This window comes from Hemitrygon akajei, chromosome 11 (assembly GCF_048418815.1).
Source record: "Hemitrygon akajei chromosome 11, sHemAka1.3, whole genome shotgun sequence".
NCBI lineage: Eukaryota > Metazoa > Chordata > Chondrichthyes > Myliobatiformes > Dasyatidae > Hemitrygon > Hemitrygon akajei.
This window is the reverse complement of record NC_133134.1, coordinates 57,166,831-57,184,917: the sequence shown is the minus strand read 5'-3', so window position 1 is coordinate 57,184,917 and position 18,087 is coordinate 57,166,831. Positions and strand designations below refer to the sequence as shown.

At 39.0% G+C, this 18,087-nt stretch overlaps 1 protein-coding gene across 1 annotated transcript in view; it reads right to left on the bottom strand.

Moving 5' to 3' along the window:
• The window catches only part of lmf1 (lipase maturation factor 1), a 711,060-nt gene that overhangs the window by 673,849 nt on the left and 19,124 nt on the right, over window positions 1-18,087 (bottom strand). The window contains exon 2 of the mRNA XM_073060944.1: window positions 10,051-10,360. Coding sequence (XP_072917045.1) covers window positions 10,051-10,360 — 310 coding nt within the window. The remainder of the gene's footprint in view (window positions 1-10,050; window positions 10,361-18,087) is intronic.

The window sequence follows — 18,087 nt, the reverse complement described above, 5'->3', positions numbered from 1 at the left end:
TTCTGGCATCACCTAGTCTGAATGCCTAAAATCACAGTGAGCAAAACAGTTCTGAATTATTTTACCACTTACTTCTCACCAACTGTCACAAAAATCACTGCTATTTGAAGAAAAGCACACATAACTAACCCTATATTAAAAAAATTTTTTGCTCTCAGCACAATTTAGTATCTAATGGCCCCACAAAAACAAATACAAAATAAATAAATAAATAGATAAATAAATAACAGTATACGTATACTGAATAGATTAAAAATGTGCAAAAACAGAAATATTGTATATTTTAAAAAGTGAGGCAGTCCAAAGGTTCAATGTCCATTTAGGAATCGGATGGCAGAGAAGAAGAAGCTGTTCCAGAATCACTGAGTGTGTGCCTTCAGGCTTCTGTATCTTCTGCCTGATGGTAACAGTGAGAAAAGGGAATGCCCTGGGTGCTTAATAATGGATGCTGCCTTTCTGAGACACAACACCCTGAAAATGTCCTGGGTACTTAGTAGGCTAGTACCCAAGATGGAGCTGACTAAATTTACAACCCTCTGCAGCTTCTTTCGGTCCTGTGCAGTACCCCTCCCCCCTCCACACCAGACAGTGATGCAGCCTGTCAGAATGCTCTCCACTGTACATCTATAGAAGTTTTTGAGCGTATTTGTTGACATGCCAAATCTCTTCAAACTCCTAATAAAGTATACCCACTGTCTTGCCTTCTTTGTAACTATATCAATATGTTGGGACCAGGTTAGATTCTTAGAGATCTTGATAGCCAGGAACTTGAAACTGCTCACTCTCTCCACTTCTGATCCCTCTTTGAGGATTGGTACATGTTCCTTCGTCTTACCCTTCCTAAACTCCACAATCAGCTCTTTCATCTTACTGACATTGAGTGCCAGATTGTTGCTGCGGCACCACTCCACTAGTTGGCATATCCCACTCCTGTTCGCCCTCTCGTCACCAGCTGAGATTCTACCAACAATGGTTGTATTGTCAGCAAATTTACAGATGGTATTTGAGCTGTGCCTAGCCACATAGTCAAGTGTATATAGACAGTAGAGCAGTGGGCTAAGCATACACCCTGAGGTGTGCCAGTGATGATCGTCAGTGCGGAGGATATGTTATCACTAATCCGCACAGATTATGGTCTTCCGGTCAGGAAGTCAAGGATCCAATTGCAGAGGGAGGTACAGAGGCCCAAGTTCTGCAACTTCTCAAATCAGGACTGTGGGAATGATGGTATTAAATGCTGAGCTATCATCAATGAACAGCATCCTGACTTAGGTGTTTGTGTTGTCCAGGTGGTCTAAAGCTGTGTGGAGAGCCATTGAGACTGCATCTATCGTTGATCTATTGTGGCGATAGGCAAATTGCAATGGGTCCAGGTCCTTGCTGAGGCAGGAGTTCAGTCTAGTCATGACCAACCTACCTATCAAACCATTTCATCACTATCAATGTGAGTGCTACCGGGCGATAGTCATTTAGGTAGCCCATATTATTCTTCTTTGGTACTGGAATAATTGTTACTTTTTTGAAGCAAGTGGGAACTTCTGCCCGTAGCAATGAGACATTGAAAATGTCCTTGAATACTCCCACTAGTTGGTTGGCACAGGTTTTCAGAGCCTTACTAAGTACTCCATCTGGACCTTCTGCCTTGAGAGGGTTCACTCTCTTTAAAGACAACCTAACATTGGCCTCTGAAACAGGGATCACAGAGTCATCAGGTGCAGCAGGGATCTTCACAGTTGTAGTTGTGCTCTACCTTTCAAAGTAGGCATAGGAGGCATTGAGTTCATCTGATAGTGAAGAATCACTGCCATTCATGCAGGGTTTAATAATGTCTTGCAAACCCTGCCAGAGTTGTCGTGCCTCCAATGTCACCTCTAACCTTATTCGAAATTGTCTCTTTGCCCTTAAAATAGCTCTCATGCCTGGTTTTCTGGTACAGGCCTGGGTCGCCAAACTTGAATGCCACAGATCTAGCCTTTAGCAGACAACGTACCTCCTGGTTCATCCATGGCCTTTGGTTTGGGAATGTACAGTAAGTCTTTGTAGGCACACACTCATCCACACAGGTTTTAATGAATTCGGTAACAAATGCAGCATACTCATCCAGGTTTGAAGATGAATCCCTGAATACAGTCCAGTCTACCGAGTCAAAGCAGTCCTGTAAGAGCTCCTGTGCTTCCCTTGCCCATACCTTTTTGGTCCTCACTACTGGTGCTACAGTCTTCAGTCCCGGCCTATACTCAGAAGGAGTAGAAGTAGAGCTAGGTGATCAGACTTCCCAAAGTGAGGGCGTGGAATAGCACGGTAGGCATTCTTGATGGTGGTGTAGCAATGGTCCAGTGTGTTGTTTCCTCTGGTATTGCATATGATCTGTTGATGGTAATTGCTTAGTGGTTTTTTCAGACTGGCCTGGTTAAAATCTCCCAAGTTGATGGTGAAAGTGTTAGGGTGCAGTTTTGTGCATGTTGATCCCATTGCTCAGATCATCTAAAGCCTGATTGACATTGGCCTGAGGGGAATGCTACCAAAATGACCCCAGAGAATTCCTGTGGTAGGTATAAAAGACAGCACTTAATTGCTAGATATTCCAGGTCTGGTGAGCAGAATTGGGACAGCACTGATATATTTGTACACCAAAAAGAGTTGATCATGAGGCATACTCCTCCACCTCTGCTTTTAAGAGACTCTTATAGATCTGTCCTGACAGTGTATAGTAAACCCATCGATCTGAATCGCTGTATCTGATACAGAAGGGGTTAACAAGGATTCCATGAAACAAAGGACACACACGGTTCTAATGGCCCTCTGATTCAGCACCCTAGCTCTGAGATCATCGATTGTATTCACCAGAGACTGCACATTTGCCAGCATGATAGTCGGTATAGGGAGTTTAAAACCCCATTTCCTTAAATGGACTTATAACCCAGCTCTGCACCCGCGCTTCCTCCGTCGTGTCCTATGTGGGTGCTTCCAACCACCACTGGTGTTGTTTCTGTTAGTTTTAAGCAGCGATAGTTCATTTAAACGCATTAAGATATCTTTGTTGACCGTACTAACCTTGGAAGCAGTTGTGCTGTTTAGCTGTATCAGGCGGAAACGGGAATATTAAATCGTATCCATTGAGAGTACTGCTGCTACTCGAGTCGCACCTAGGCATCGAAGAGCAGTTTGGTTCTTCTCCAAAGACCAGAACACTTCATATGACAGTGTAGCCACACACCACAAAAGCCAATATTTTTGAAAAGCATTTTTGTTTCTTCATCATTCTGAATTTTGATCATTTTTTTCTTGATAGCTCTCTTACTGTTTTTCCACCTTGCAAAGAAATGGGTTAATTACCAATTCCAGAATTGTGCAAACCTAGATTATTCAAATCCTGGAATCGATTCTGAAAATCTTTCTTCAGTGACTACAGGTGTAAGCAGTGCTCTTGCAAATTATCATCTGTGAAAGAGAGTGCCATATTTTCCAAGCAGGGAAACAGAGAACATTCTTCTCCCAGCGTTTTGCTTATATATTTCCAATTTTCTAATAAAAGTGGATTAAATTAAAATTCTCACCCTGCATTTTCATATTTGGAATGTTCACTTTGTCATACAATTTGGCTAGGTATGCCACATCTCCATGTAAGAAGTTCAATCTTGTTTCCCAAGCTCTTGTCGACTTCAAGCAAAAAATCAACTACAGTACCAAAAAGATTAAAGAAACGCTTTAAGCAGCAGCCTTTTGACAGCCAACGCACCTCAGTGTAAAGAAGTGTTCAAACTCTTCACTGTTATCTTGACATAACCGGCAAAATACTCAGCTATTTAATGGATCAGCTTTAATTTTGCTGATAGCAAATACTACAAGAGTCATACTTGAAAAAAGTTGCTGGCTGAGGTTTTTGGCATGAGATGTCAACAATGAATTACACAATAGATTGCAAACAGACTTGAAATTTCTTTTTCATAAATGTCACTAAACCAGCATGGCAACCTGTCATATATAGTGTTCCATCTGTTGCACAAGAAATCATGTTCCTAATCAAAATGCTTTTATCCTCAATATACATTTTGAGCTCGTTGTAGATTGATTCTCCATTAATATTTGTTTTTAACTTCTTACAAAATCTCATGAACTTTTCCATTTTTGATAAACTGTACATGCCATTAACAATGCCCCATTGTGTCACACAGTTGACTCATCCAGTTGTATCCCAAATTCTGTTTTTTGTAGCTCTGTGCATAGCTGATACTCAATGTCTTTACTCATTTCATCAATACGACAAGCTACAGAGTTATTGCTCAGAGGAATTGATTTTAAAATACCGGCATTTTGAGAACAGGATGTTTGATACAGCAGGCATTATTAATCTTTCACCAATTGTATGAGATTTTCCACACTTTGCTATCATTTTGGAAATGTTTTAAGAAGCAGTGAGACCACTATCAAGGTCATTTTTAGCTTCTTGGCAAATGACATGAGTGTGCAATGCTTTTCAGATGCTTCTTTCATCTTCTGGAACTGAGTAAAGGGAATTGCATTTTTACAGGAGCCAGGGTGGGAAGAGTATAATCAAGATAACCGTGGGAATCGGTAGGTTCATAAAGGATGCTGGTTGATGGTTTGTCTCTAAAGATGGAGGCAGGGAGATCTCTGAAAAGGGAGGCAAGTGTCTGAAATGAACCAAGTAAATTTGAGGACAGGGTGGAACTTAGAGGCAAAGTTGATGATATTGACAAACTTAGCATGGGTGCATGAAGCAGCACCAATGCAATCGTCAATGTAGCAGAAGAAGAGTTGGGAGCATTACCGGGGAAAGCTTGGAACACAGATTGTTCTACATAGCCAATAAAGAAGCAGGCATAGCTGGTGCCCATGTGAGTGTCCATGGCTGTCTTATGAGCCTGCAGAAAGTGGGAGGAGCCAAAGGATAATTGTTGAAGCTGAAGACCAGTTCTGCCCGATGAGGAGGGTGGTGATGGAGGGGAACTGGTAGTTCTTTTACTCAGAAAGAACCAGAGTGCTTTAAGCCCTTCACGATGCAGGATAGAAATGTATAGGGACTCTACAACGACGGTGAAAATGAGGCAGTCTGGGTCACAGAATTGAAAGTTACTGAGGACATTGAGAGCATGAAAAGTGTCATGGATATAGGTGGCAAGGGACTTAACTAAGGGGGATAGGATGAAGCTGAGGTGTGCAAACACAAGTTCAGTGAGGCAGGAGAAGGCAGAGACAACAGGCTTACCCGGACAGTCAGGTTTGAGGATCTTGGGTAGGAAGGAGGCAAAATCAAGCGGTGCAGGTAAGGGAACTATAAGTTTTAGGGCAGTAGATGAGAGTTCTCCAGAGTTGATGAGGTCAGTGATGGTGTCAGGGACAGTTTTCTGATGGTCCTCTTCAAAGGGTTGCCGCCTGGCCTCAGCAAGGTAGAGGTCAGTCTGTCACCTACAACAGCAACCCCTTTGTCTGCGGATTTGATGGTAAGGTTGGGAGAGGTGCAGAGAAAATGGAGTGCAGTGTGTTCAGAGGGGAAAAGGTTCGAGGAGGAGAGCAGAGTGATGAAGTTGAGATGGATGATGTCTCATTGGCAATTCGAGGTGAAAAGATCCAAGAAGATGAAGAGGGTTGGAGACAGGAGAAGGAGTCATTGGTGCAGGCTGTGGAATTCTTGCTAAAGGGGTGTCGGAGACAGAAGTGATGGAAAAAGAGTTCAAAGTCATGCCGGGTCAGAATTCAATAAGGTGTAGGCAAAGGGTGACAAGACCAAGGCCCTTGCTGAGAACAGAACGTTCCACCTTAGAAAGGGAAAGGCTGGAGGGAATGGTGAAGATACAGCAAGGATTAGAGCTGAGATTAGAGGGGTGAAGAGAGTTGGTGGCACCAGAAGAGACAGGAGGGTTGGTGTGTTCAGGGAAAGTGGGATGGGAGGAAGATGGAGGCTCCGAGGACCCAAGAGTTGACAGTGGAGCCCGAGAGACTTGAGATTGAAGAGTGATGGTGGGGGAAGCAAAGCCTGGGGCCCCAGCAACAACGAAGAAAGCTATCTTACAATGTGTGTGAAATACATGGTAACTCCAGATTACAGGGGCTCTCAATGATGTACTCTCACTTGAAATGGAGAAGAATGAAGTCCAATAAACAGCTTTTGCTTTCATGACATCCAGACAAATCATTCTATGCACATGTACATTGAGGTAGACACAAGAGGAAAAATTATAAGAGAACGTAGAACATTGTGCTACAGGTACAAAAAAAATGCAATGCAGGAAACAAATGCAATGTGAGAGTTAAGAGTTCATCTTTGTCATACTACAGGTCTGGTCAGGAGTCTTAGAAGAGCAGGACAGAAGATGCCTTTGAGCCTAGTGGTACATGTTTCCAAGCTTTTCTATCTTCTGCCTGATGGAAGAGAGTAACTAGGTTGGGAGGGGCCCCGGTTTATTTTGGCTGTATTCTCGAGGCAGAGGGAATTCTGGACAGTGTCCAAAAGTATCTGACACTGAAGAGTTTGGAAACATGCTGTTCCCAAAGAAACTGCAACATTTGAACCCACTTTAAGAGGGAATGGAAAGATGACTCAGCTACTGGCTCATCTGCAGTGTATATCCCTTTGGAATCATTCAAACAAGGAAACAGAGGGAATTCCAGTGCATGAGAATGACTGATCTATTTTAATGTTTCACATTTATTCCATTTGCAGCTACTAAAGTAAGCAGCCACAGATGGAATAAATATGAAACATTCAGCCTGACCCTAATGTTTCACATTTATTCCATTTGTATTCCTAATGCTTGAATAAATGAAAAATGACTTTAATTAGAATCAAGATTAAACTTAACGAAAATTATGCCACACTCATGCCAACTCTTTATGCTTACCTTCCAAGTCACCTGACTTGACTTGGCCTTATGTGATGCCCTCCACTGACATTGCTGCCAGGTTGGAGGAAGGCTGCTTGCTGCCTGCACTTAGAAGGCTCAGGAGGGGGTAGGTGGCAGCAAATAATTATGCTAAATAACCAGAATACACTCCCCTCTTGATAATGGTATCTGCCAACTGTAAGTTACCATTCCAACAACACACACAGCATCTGCAGATTTCCTCATGTTTGCTAGATACCATTCCAAATAATGTTGTGGAAGTCCAATGGCATTTATAAATAATTAAAATATCTTCCCACATATTCTTTAGGCATTACCACATTACTGCTACTTGAATATGCAATAGCCTACACTGGTATGGTTAAAATGTAAAATAATTGTCCAAATGAATTAAACACAACTGCATGACCCAGCCAAGCTTCCTTATCAGGTATCCACAGCACTCAGAAGAAATGTTACCGTACATATATAATTTACTTTATCCATTCATTTTGAGCAACAGCAAACATCAGTTATATTCAGAGAAAATAAGCAGTTTTAAAATTATTCAATTTCAAGACATAAAATACTGCAAAACTCAGTCAGCACCATTTGTGGAAAGAAAATAAGAGTTAAATGTTCAGGTCAAAACCTTCTACAAAACTGGAATAAAATTATTCAACGTGAAATGTTCACTCTGTCCTTCTCTTCCTACAGAGGCTGTCCGACCTGCTGAATGTTTCCAGCATTTTCTGTACTTCAGATTTCCAACATCTGCAGCATTTTGACTTTCATTTAAAATTACCTTCTTTTGAACAATATCAAACGTTAGGACAGGAACTAGCCCTTCAGTCCACAATATTCTGCTAAACTAAATAAAACTATAATTAAAGGCCTACTAAACTGCCATGTCCCATTCATGTACTTATCTAAGAGCCCCTTAAGTGCCTCTCTCATATTTGCCTCCACTACCACCCCTTGCAGTGCATTCTAGTAATCCACAACTCTCTGTGCAGACAACTTGCCCCACACATCTCCCTTGAACTTACCTCATCACCTTAAATCCATGCCCTATAGCATTAGACATTCTGACCCAAGGGAAAAAGTACCAGCTACCTACTTGATCTATACCTTTCATAATCTTACAAACTTCTATCAATTTTCCACTCAATCTACAATACTAGAGAAAACAACCCACAAGTTTGTCCAGAATCTTGTCATTGCACATGCCCTCTAATCCAGGCAGCATCCTGGTAATCTCTCCTGCAACCTCTCCAAAATCTCCACATCCTTCCCATGTTGTGCTGACCTGAAGTGAACACAATACTTGACATGCAGCCCAGCCAGAATTTTTTTTAAAGCTGCTACACAATTTCCTGACTCTCGTATTCAATGTCTCCGCTAATAAAGGCAAGTATGCCATATGACTTCTTTGTCACCCTATCAAATTTTGCAATCACTAGTGCAGACCAGTAGCAACAATTTTCCAATTTTGTGAAGTCAGTAAAATAGAAACCTAGATCTAGAAAAGATAATCAATACTAAGTAAATGCATAAAGACTCTATGCTTCATTTCTTGCAAAAATCACAGGACAACAAGCATGACTTTTAAATGATACTACTCACAATATTGGATATAGTGTATTGAGAACATACAATATTTTATTCAGACAACATTTCACGTTGGAATAAAATGCACTGTGATGTGTCATAATTTGATTAAAAAGAACATAAAAACTGAAAATGATCCTTCTTCAGAACTGAAGTGCTCTTTCCACAGATGCTACCTGATCTGCTGAGATTTTCCAACATTTTTCTGCTTTTATTTCAGATTTCCAACTTTCTTTTGTTTTTCAACATGTTAAAAATCAGAGAAAAATGTAATGAACTCAGCACCTTCATAAGACTTGGCAGCCCTGGAGCAAAATTACCAATAAAATTCAAACACGAACACTTAATAATGCTTGGGCATTATTGTTGCACAAGCAGTAAAATATTCATCAGCTCTCCAACTTGAAAGAAATATGACAAATGCTAAGACTAAAGGAAATAAAATGTTTTGTTTTCATGTTTTACTCACCATGTAATTACATGTAACCATTATTTTCATTTCTCAGTACTCATCATTGCCTCATCCTGCCCTCTCATTCCCTTTCTTTCTTATTTTTTTGCCACTGATAATCAGAATAGTATATTGCCATGCCCTATCCCCAATAGTTTCAAATATCCCTCTGCATTCTCAGCAAACATCTTGCCCCTCCACCCACCTTACCTCTAACAATATATCCACCTATACAAGTCCCAGCAACCATTCCTTGGCCTCAGTAATCCATATTTGGTCTCAAATTCTCCAGCAAATTCTCCACCCTTTACTTTGAATCCATTATACGAGGGGTGATTGATATGTTCGTGGCCTAAGGTAGGAGTCAATTTTAGAAAACCTAGCACATTTATTTTTCAACATAGTCCCCTCCAACATTTACACACTTAGTCCAGCGGTTGTGGAGCATACAGATCTTGAACCTCCAGAAGGTGTCCACAGCAGGGGTGATTGATAAGTTTGTGGCCTAAAGTAGAAGGAAATGAGTTATTAACTTATCAATCACCCATCTGTGGACACTTTCTGGAGGTCCAAGATCCGTATGCTCCATGACCGCTGGACTAAGTGTGTAAATGTAGGGGACTATGTTGAAAAATAAATCTGCTAGGTTTTCTAAAATTGACTCATTCTCCCTTAGGCCACGAACATATCAATCACCCTTCGTAAATTCCATTCTAATCTTTACTACCTCACCCATCAAATTCTACATTCCAAGGACTTCTGGATCTTGTACATCTTTAACATTAAAAATAGGAAAGAAATGTATGTACTTTGAGCCTGCTATGTTATTCAGTAAAATCAGAGTTTATTCCTCTGCCTCAAGTCTACAATACGCACTTGAGAGACACCCTCAATTGTAATTACAGCCTGAGTACAAAGTGGATACCATAGGCTGAACAAATTCATGACATAATAAAATTAGAACATCCCCTCCATGAATTCTCATACAGCTTTCTTTCCAAGTTCTGTCAAAACTCAATACTAAATTTTGGATCCTGTAACAGGGAAGAATTTCTCCGTGTATTGTAGAGTAGCAATTAACCCATTATTAAATGTACAATTTTTCTCTACTGTAATATACAATAAGGTAGTCACATCACTTACCAAATCTGACCAACGTTCACAAGCGAATGATACAGGATCCATAAGACAAACATGATAATCATATTGGCACATCCTGTGAGCAATATAAATGCCGACAGTCCCATTCCTAATAAGGCAATATTGTCGAGATGTGCATCCATGTCTGACCAGTCCAGAAACCACAGAATCGTTGGTGCATAACTCAAAGCTTCAAAGCCAACTTTACCCCCAGCATATTGTTGAACCTTCTGTAAATATAGCTGACTTGGTAGCAATCCGTTCTTTCCAAGTAATTGCTTGTTTTGAAGATAAGCAACAGAAAATGCTACAACTGCAAAGAAGAGAAGTGATAGTGAATAGCACTGAATAAAGCACAACAAAAATCAGACTATAAATTTATCTGGCGCACTTGGAACATTGATGCACACTGTGCGCGCTTAGTTACAAAAGCAAACAATGGCAAGAAATACTCAACACTGGTCAAAATAAGAATTACCCTAAAAAAAACTCTGCTCTTGCAGAACAAATGCAAAACATAAAATTTCTTTCCTATATTGGGTTTTGGAACAAGAAACAAACGTCCTGAATTAAATTACATATCACAACACCAAAGAAATCACTTTCAATTGAAAATAAATTGATCACAAAAGGAAAATGGACTAACTAGGTATTTTGCAATGTCAACAACTTTTATTCAATTTTCTCCATGTCTTAAACACCAATACAGAGTGGAACCAGACATGCAGCGCAATGCACACATCGTTACCAAATGCGTAGTCTTCAAAGACATACTTCGCAACTGCAAGCCTTGACAGAGCTATGTAGGACCCTTTAACCCTTGCCCCTTTATCTCCTCTGATAGATAGTCTGGTCCTGAGGTAATGGAATAATGTCTGCCAATCTGAATGACTTTCATTCAGCCCCTTTCAGCCAACATCAGCCTGTCATTTCACCTTCCAAGCTTACTGGTCCATTTTTGTCATCCAAAGTTGAAACAAATGAATTGGTAGGAGCAACCTTCCACCTCTTCCAAAATTAGATCCAAATATAGCATGGGATATCTGAATATAATTTATGAATATATCATGAATATAATTTTATGAAGCTAAATTCAGCTAATTAAATTCTAAACTGATCTCAGAAAAAAATGCTTATAATGTGATTAATCGATTGATAAAAGTCTGGAAAAAAATTCAAATCTTTAAAAATGGTATCAGAACCATCAAGGGAACTTGAAATGCAGGTGATATGTGAGCCAAAGTGGGATTGAAAGAAGCAACCTTTAGTGGATCAAACATTCTTAAGAAAATCAGAAAACCACAACTACTGAAAATCTGAAATAAAATCTGAAAAATCCTGGAAAGACTCAGCAGGTCAGACACATCTGTTAATGTTGCTTGGGTCAAAAATCATTTTATAGAACTTTTACTTGTCCTTGGCTTTTTGCAAAAATGCTTTTTCTGAAACTAGGCAATCAATAACTAAATAACAACCTAATTAAAGATTTATTTAATACATTGAACATATTAATGAAGTCTCCAAGATTTAAAAATTGTTTTTCTCAACTTTTAAATGCCAAATTCTTAGAAGAAATCATTGAGCAAAAGCTAAAAATTTGTGAAAATTAGTACCATTGTATGATGCATTAGGCAACATTTTGGGTTGATGATCAAAAGCTTGCACAACCTAGTCATCCACAGTAAAACTCCAATAATTCAGTTTCTGATTGTCCATTATCTGGCTCACTCACTTGTCTGGAATATGATTTAAAGGGTACTGGAGTGTTAGCAGTGTGTGTAGCCAGAGCTGGGTGCACCAAGTGGAGTCTGGACAGGGCAGGGAACACTAGTGGTCAATAATGTGAGCTTGTGGCCAGAGAGCTTAAGCATTCCCTATTCTCTTTAAACTCACTGGGTTCATTGGAAAATGTAGAATATTGTTACATATTTTGCAAAAACTTTAACAAGATTCAAAAGTCCAGAAAATTTACTACTCTTTGGCACCAAAGTCTGAAAACTGCCAGATTACCTCAGGAACAACTTTAACAGAAAGTCAAGTGGAAAAAAAGGCACCTGCCGTACAGGAAGGAAAAATAATCTAATTGTCTCTCCCAAAAATCTTGCAACAGGGAACTCAGCATAGTATTGAGAGCCCTGGGAGCATTTTTGTCTGCCACTTATTTCATTACAGCATGGTACGAAGAAAGTAAATGATTAAAGAGGTAAGGAAGACTGAGTACAGCCTCAATATCCAATTCAACTACTTCAGCTAGCTCACTTTCTTCACACTGTCTCAGAGATATTCCCTTTGTCCTAACCAGTCCTCCCCTAGACACTCTGCAACTTAAAATTAAGTTTCTTTCCCAATTTTGAAGGGTCTTAAGCCAAAATAATAACTGTTTATTCTTTCAACCGATGCTGTCTGACTTGCTGGGTGCTTCCAACATTTTTTGCACGTTTCAGATTTACAACGTCAGCAGTTTATTGATTTTAATTTCTCCCCGTTAGTTTGTATAGTATTACTTTTCCTTCATTGTCGACTATTAGTGGAATGTCTTTTAATCTGAAAACTTATTCAATGCAGTTGCTCAATGTCTCAACAATTTCCATATTTTATGTACTTATAGATCTTACTGTCTGCTATTATAGTTTTCTAATTTACTTTCAATCTATTTCCTCCCTCTTATTAATTATTCCTGAGTTTCAAATAATTTTCCAATCAGACCCATCAATAATCTTCGCAATATTATGTTCTTACTTTCATTCTTGTAAAAATTGTATATAAATTGTTTAATGTATGTGTTTCTGTAAATGCTACTTATACGATGCCATGTGTCTGTGCTGCTGCAAGTTTTTTTTTAACTGCATGTGTGCATACATGAATTCACGCATATGATAAACTCAACTTTGACCATCGCTTACTTTATTTGCCCTGGACGCATTATCTTTTGCATGGAATTTATTTCTCAATGGACCACATTGTGTTGAGAACTAGGAAATGTTCTACCTTCTTACCTTTAAACCTATTTTCCTAATTCACTTTATCAATCATTATCGTTAGACTTACGCAAATACTTTATGTATATTTTGGACATTTGTTTCAGATTCAAGTTTCCCACTCCCCAATCAAATAATCACCCCTAATTTAAATAACCTGTTTCCTGGTTGATTCCAAATATATTGTTCTACGAAAGCACCCCAAACATATTCAATGAACCCATCAAGACCACCACCACCTGTAAGTTAATTTATCCAATCTATATGAACATTATAGTTATCCATGACTTTCCAGACCCATTACTTCAACATTTATACTCTGTAGCTATTCTTAGGAGCTGAAAATCTGCACCACTGACTTCTTTCCTTTGGGCCAGCGTGGTAGCATAGTGGTTAGCACAATGCCTTACAGTACCAGCGATGCGAGTTCAATTCCTGCTGCTGCCTGTAAGGTGCTCTGTGACTGTGTGGGTTTCTTCCCACATTCCAAAGATGTGCCAGTTAATTATTGGTCACTGTATAATAAAATACAGTGAAAAATAATAAAATTACTTATTTCTACCCAGGAGACCTGTGTGCACAAACTGGCTGCTTTATTTGTTTTCAATGTAAAAGTAACTACGCTCTCCTTTTCAAAATCTACTCATTGGTATATTTGGAATCACATTATTTATGGATTGTAACCAGAAAAGAAATACAAGCAGGTAATGCTTCAATTCTCTGGAAGTCCAGATGTGAACATGCAAGATTGGAAAAGTCACCATAGGCTTTATAAGGATTTGTTGGTACAGAACATGGTTAGAGATTGCCATTAAGATAAACCAAAGTAACAGTAGAACAGGGGTAAGTAATATTTCAACAAGCTCGAGAAAGACAAGGTCAGGGTGTCAGTGTGGCAAATACTAAAATGCTTAACAGTTTAGGAAAACTGAAACCTGAAGAAATCCAAACAGAAAATTACAAAACAATTTAGAAGATGGGCAAATACAATATATTTTAAAGGGGTTTTTTTGTAAAATTTAAAGACAAGAATTTTATATAAGAGAGAAAAAATATCTAAGATCAAAGCTGCATCCTTTCTGCCATAATTTCATGAAATTAATTTTAAAAAATACTGACAAATTCCATTCATGAGATTACTCAATAACAAAACTCGGTATAAATAAGAATTGCTTTGTACTTCTATTTTAATAACCACCCTGAACTTCAGTTTCCAAAGACATTGGACACAAATCCCTGAAATAACTGATGAATACTAACCCCCCGCGTTCTATTACTACACATCAGAAATTTTGCAATACAATCACATATCGAGAGTATTAAAATATATTCTATATAGTAGGAAATATAACCTTATTAGTCATATCATTCTATATAAATCTTTTCTTACCCATAGGGAAATAGGTTTGTTTTCTCATAAATTCTCCTCTTCAATGTTTCAAATTCCTTTATAAACCAAATTATATAATTATCTTTTGATTCACAATTACTCTGTTCATGTTTATAGGTATTTTCAAGTCCTGCAAGGCTCAATATGAGCAGTCAGTTTCATTAATTGCTGCTGCCTCTTTCACCTTTCCACAAGCTTGCTTTCCTTTTATTCAGAACCTTTTTACAGGCTCTTTTGTTAACAAGGGAGAGACACAAAAGGGAGTCATGAATAAAGATTTTTATCTGCAGTAACTGACCCTACACAAAGTGTCAGTCATTAAATAGAACCCATTAACTTGCATAGAAGATCAGCAAACAACTCCTGTTTTGTATTGGTTGAAAGGTTCTTTTTAACAGACAGAACCTTTCATTAAGAAGTACAGTAGTAAAACTAGCTTATTACGTAGTAAAACTAGCTTATTACGTACTGTATGCAGTATGTGTATTGCCATTGTTCTTTCAATTGATATAAAATACAGATTTAGCAGTGTAGTTGATAGTTTAAAGTTTTATCTATGCAATGGCTCTGAGTACAAGGTTACAGAAGGCTACAATTTGAAATTAAATGTCTCCAAGTCCTCCAATTACAGCATATGAAAAGATAGAAAGAAAGAGTACAAATATTCTGTAAAACATTCAATGCATGCCAGGTGTAAAACTCTTCAAGCTCTGCTTGCTTTTCAGTAGAATATTTGCATAAATTGAGTCACGACTACTATACAAGCATGGAAGAATTTCACTCTGGAAAACAATCAGCCTTCACTGCACAGTGATATTCTGCAACTTAAAATTATCCATTTTGAGTTGATGAAATAATTTTAATCCATTTAAATTATAAAATCATTATTTTTCACAAAAGTTTAAAATTTTAATTTAAGAAAACAGAAAATACTGGTAATAGTCAGATGTCATACAGTTTAAGTGGATTGAGATCATGTCTCAGGTTGATGACCTTTAATGAGAACTGAGGAAAGGTTTGAGAGGTAGAACAGGTAAAAGAAAGGGAGAAGAGTACTATAAAGGGAAAACCTGGAAAAGGATAGAAAAGGAGAAACTGAGAAAAGAGGTGAAAGTCCAAAGTGATAAAGAGTGGTAAATAACAAATACATAATCATTAGGAGGGAAAGCAATTGGGAACAGACACAGAAGAGAAGATGCAGAAATGAATCTCAAAGTGGTATATCATGACATATACATACATTGCTAGTAAAATTACTTTGAACTTTGAAGAGAGATACAAACCAGGACAAAAGAATGGGATCCTTTGAAGAAGTAAGATGTAAAGTGTGTTCCAAGTAACTGAGGGTTTCAGGCTTTCAGAAAATACTAGTCACTTGCCCAGCTTGTCAAATTAAAATTACGAGGTCAAGAATGGGGAGAGATGAGCTAGAAGTGGATCACATGAAGATGTGAGCAAGTAAGAAATTGGCAACAAATTGAATAAAATGTCCGAGTTCAGTTTAAGAGCAATTTTTAAAAAACTATAGAGAGCAAGAAACCAAAAGGAAAAGACCAGTGTTTAAGAGCAGTAAAGAGAAAAGGGGGAGAACATTGTGGGGGCAGGTAGAAAAGGAACTCTTAAGACAAAGTTCTGGACTGAAAACTTCCGGTCAGAAGCAGCTATAAAGTCATAAGAGATCAATAGCAACACACACAAAATGCTGGAGGAACTCAGCAGGTCAGGCTGCATCTATGGAAATGAATGAACAGTCGAAGTTTTGATCCAATACCCTTCACCAGGACTGAGAAGGCAGGGAGAAGGCACAGAATAAAAAGTTGGGGAAAGGGGAAGGAGGATAGCTGGAAGGTGATAGGTGAAGCCAAGTGGGTGGGAAAGGTAAAAGGCTGGAGAAGAAGGAATCTGATAAGGGAGTGGACCATGGGAGAAAGTGAAGGAGGAGGGGACCCAGTGGGCAGTGATAGGCAGGTGAGGATCTACATCCTGTCAATCTTGAAATTCATTGAGTTAGGGATGCAAGCAGGTAAAACAGGAGCCTCTGATATTCACATACTGACAGAGTGGAGAATCAGACAGGATAATGAAAACAAGGCAAGATGTCACTCGCAGGATACTCAAAGCTGCTGTGCAGGTTGACTCTGTGGTTAAGAAGGCATACAGTGCATTGGCCTTTATCAACCATGAGATCGAGTTTAAGAGCCGAGAGGTAATGTCACAACTATATAGGACCCTGGTCAGACCCCACTTGGAGTACTGTGCTCAGTTCAGGTCACCTCACTACAGGGACGATGTGGAAACTATAGGAAGGGTGCAGAGGAGATTTACAAGGATAACACAAAGTACTCTGCAGATGCTGGGGTCAAAGCAACATGCTGGAGGAACTCAGCAGGTTGGGCAGCATCCTGACGAAGGGTCTCGGCCCGAAACGTTGACTGTTCATTTCCACGGATGCTGCCTGACCTGCTGAGTTCCTCCAGCGTGTCGTGCATGTTGATTTACAAGGATGTTGCCTGGATTGGGGAGCATGCTTTATGAAAATAGATTGAGTGAAATTGGTCTTTTCTCCTTGGAGCAGCAGAGGATGAGAGATGGCCTGATAGGTGACTGGAAGTAGGTACAGAGGAGATGTCAGGAGTAAGTTTTTTTTAAACGCAGAAAGTGGTGAGTGTGCGGAATGGGCTGCCGGCGACGGTGGTGGAGGTGGATACAATAGGGTCTTTTAAGAGACTCCTGGATAGATACACGGAGCTCAGAAAATTAGAGAGCTATAGGTAATCCTAGGTAATTTCTAAAGTAAGTACATGTTCAGCACAGCATTGTGGGCCAAAAGGCCTGTATTGTGCTGTAGGTTTTCTATATTTCTATGTCATCATTGGACTTGAAATTGAACAAGCAACATTGTTTTATTTATGTTTATGGTACATGGTACTTGAAAGTGGGCAGAAAGAAATATGCCATAGCATCTGGGGGAAAAAATGAGCTTGTGCTTCTCAAGAGAGAAATTAAAATTACCGGTATTCTTTTGTCAGCCCATGGCACTGAGTGTGAATACCTGGATGCAAACAAAATAATGACGTGATGAATATCTTGAAAACAACTTCAATCACCAGCAGATCCAAAATTGGTATATTTTGTGACTCCAAAAACTGTTCAAAAGTAGAACACAGGAGCTGATAAATGGGTCTACTTAGTTTTACCTTCCTTTTCTTTAGTGAAGCACTCACAACTGACATGGTGGCATAATGACTGATACCATTAACGTACCTTTATATACGAGGGGTGATTGTTAAGTTCGTGGCCTAAGGTAGAAGGAGTCAATTTTAGAAAACCTAGCACATTTGTTTTCTAACATAGTCCCCTCCTACATTTACACACTTAGTCAGGCGGACATGGAGCATACAGATCTTGGACCTCCAAAAGTGTCCACAGCAGGGGTCATTGATAAGTTTGTGGCCTAAAGTAGAAGGAGATGAGTTATACAGCTCTCGTTACATGTACATGCAGTTCAACTCTGAGTGATTATGCAGAAAGTTTGAAGTTAATAACTCATCGGGATGATTGATAAGTTTGTGGCCTAAGGTAGAAGGAGATAAGTTATTAACTTAATCAAACAATATATTTACAATATTACTGAAATATTAAATACACTACAAAAATCTTTACTCCGAACCA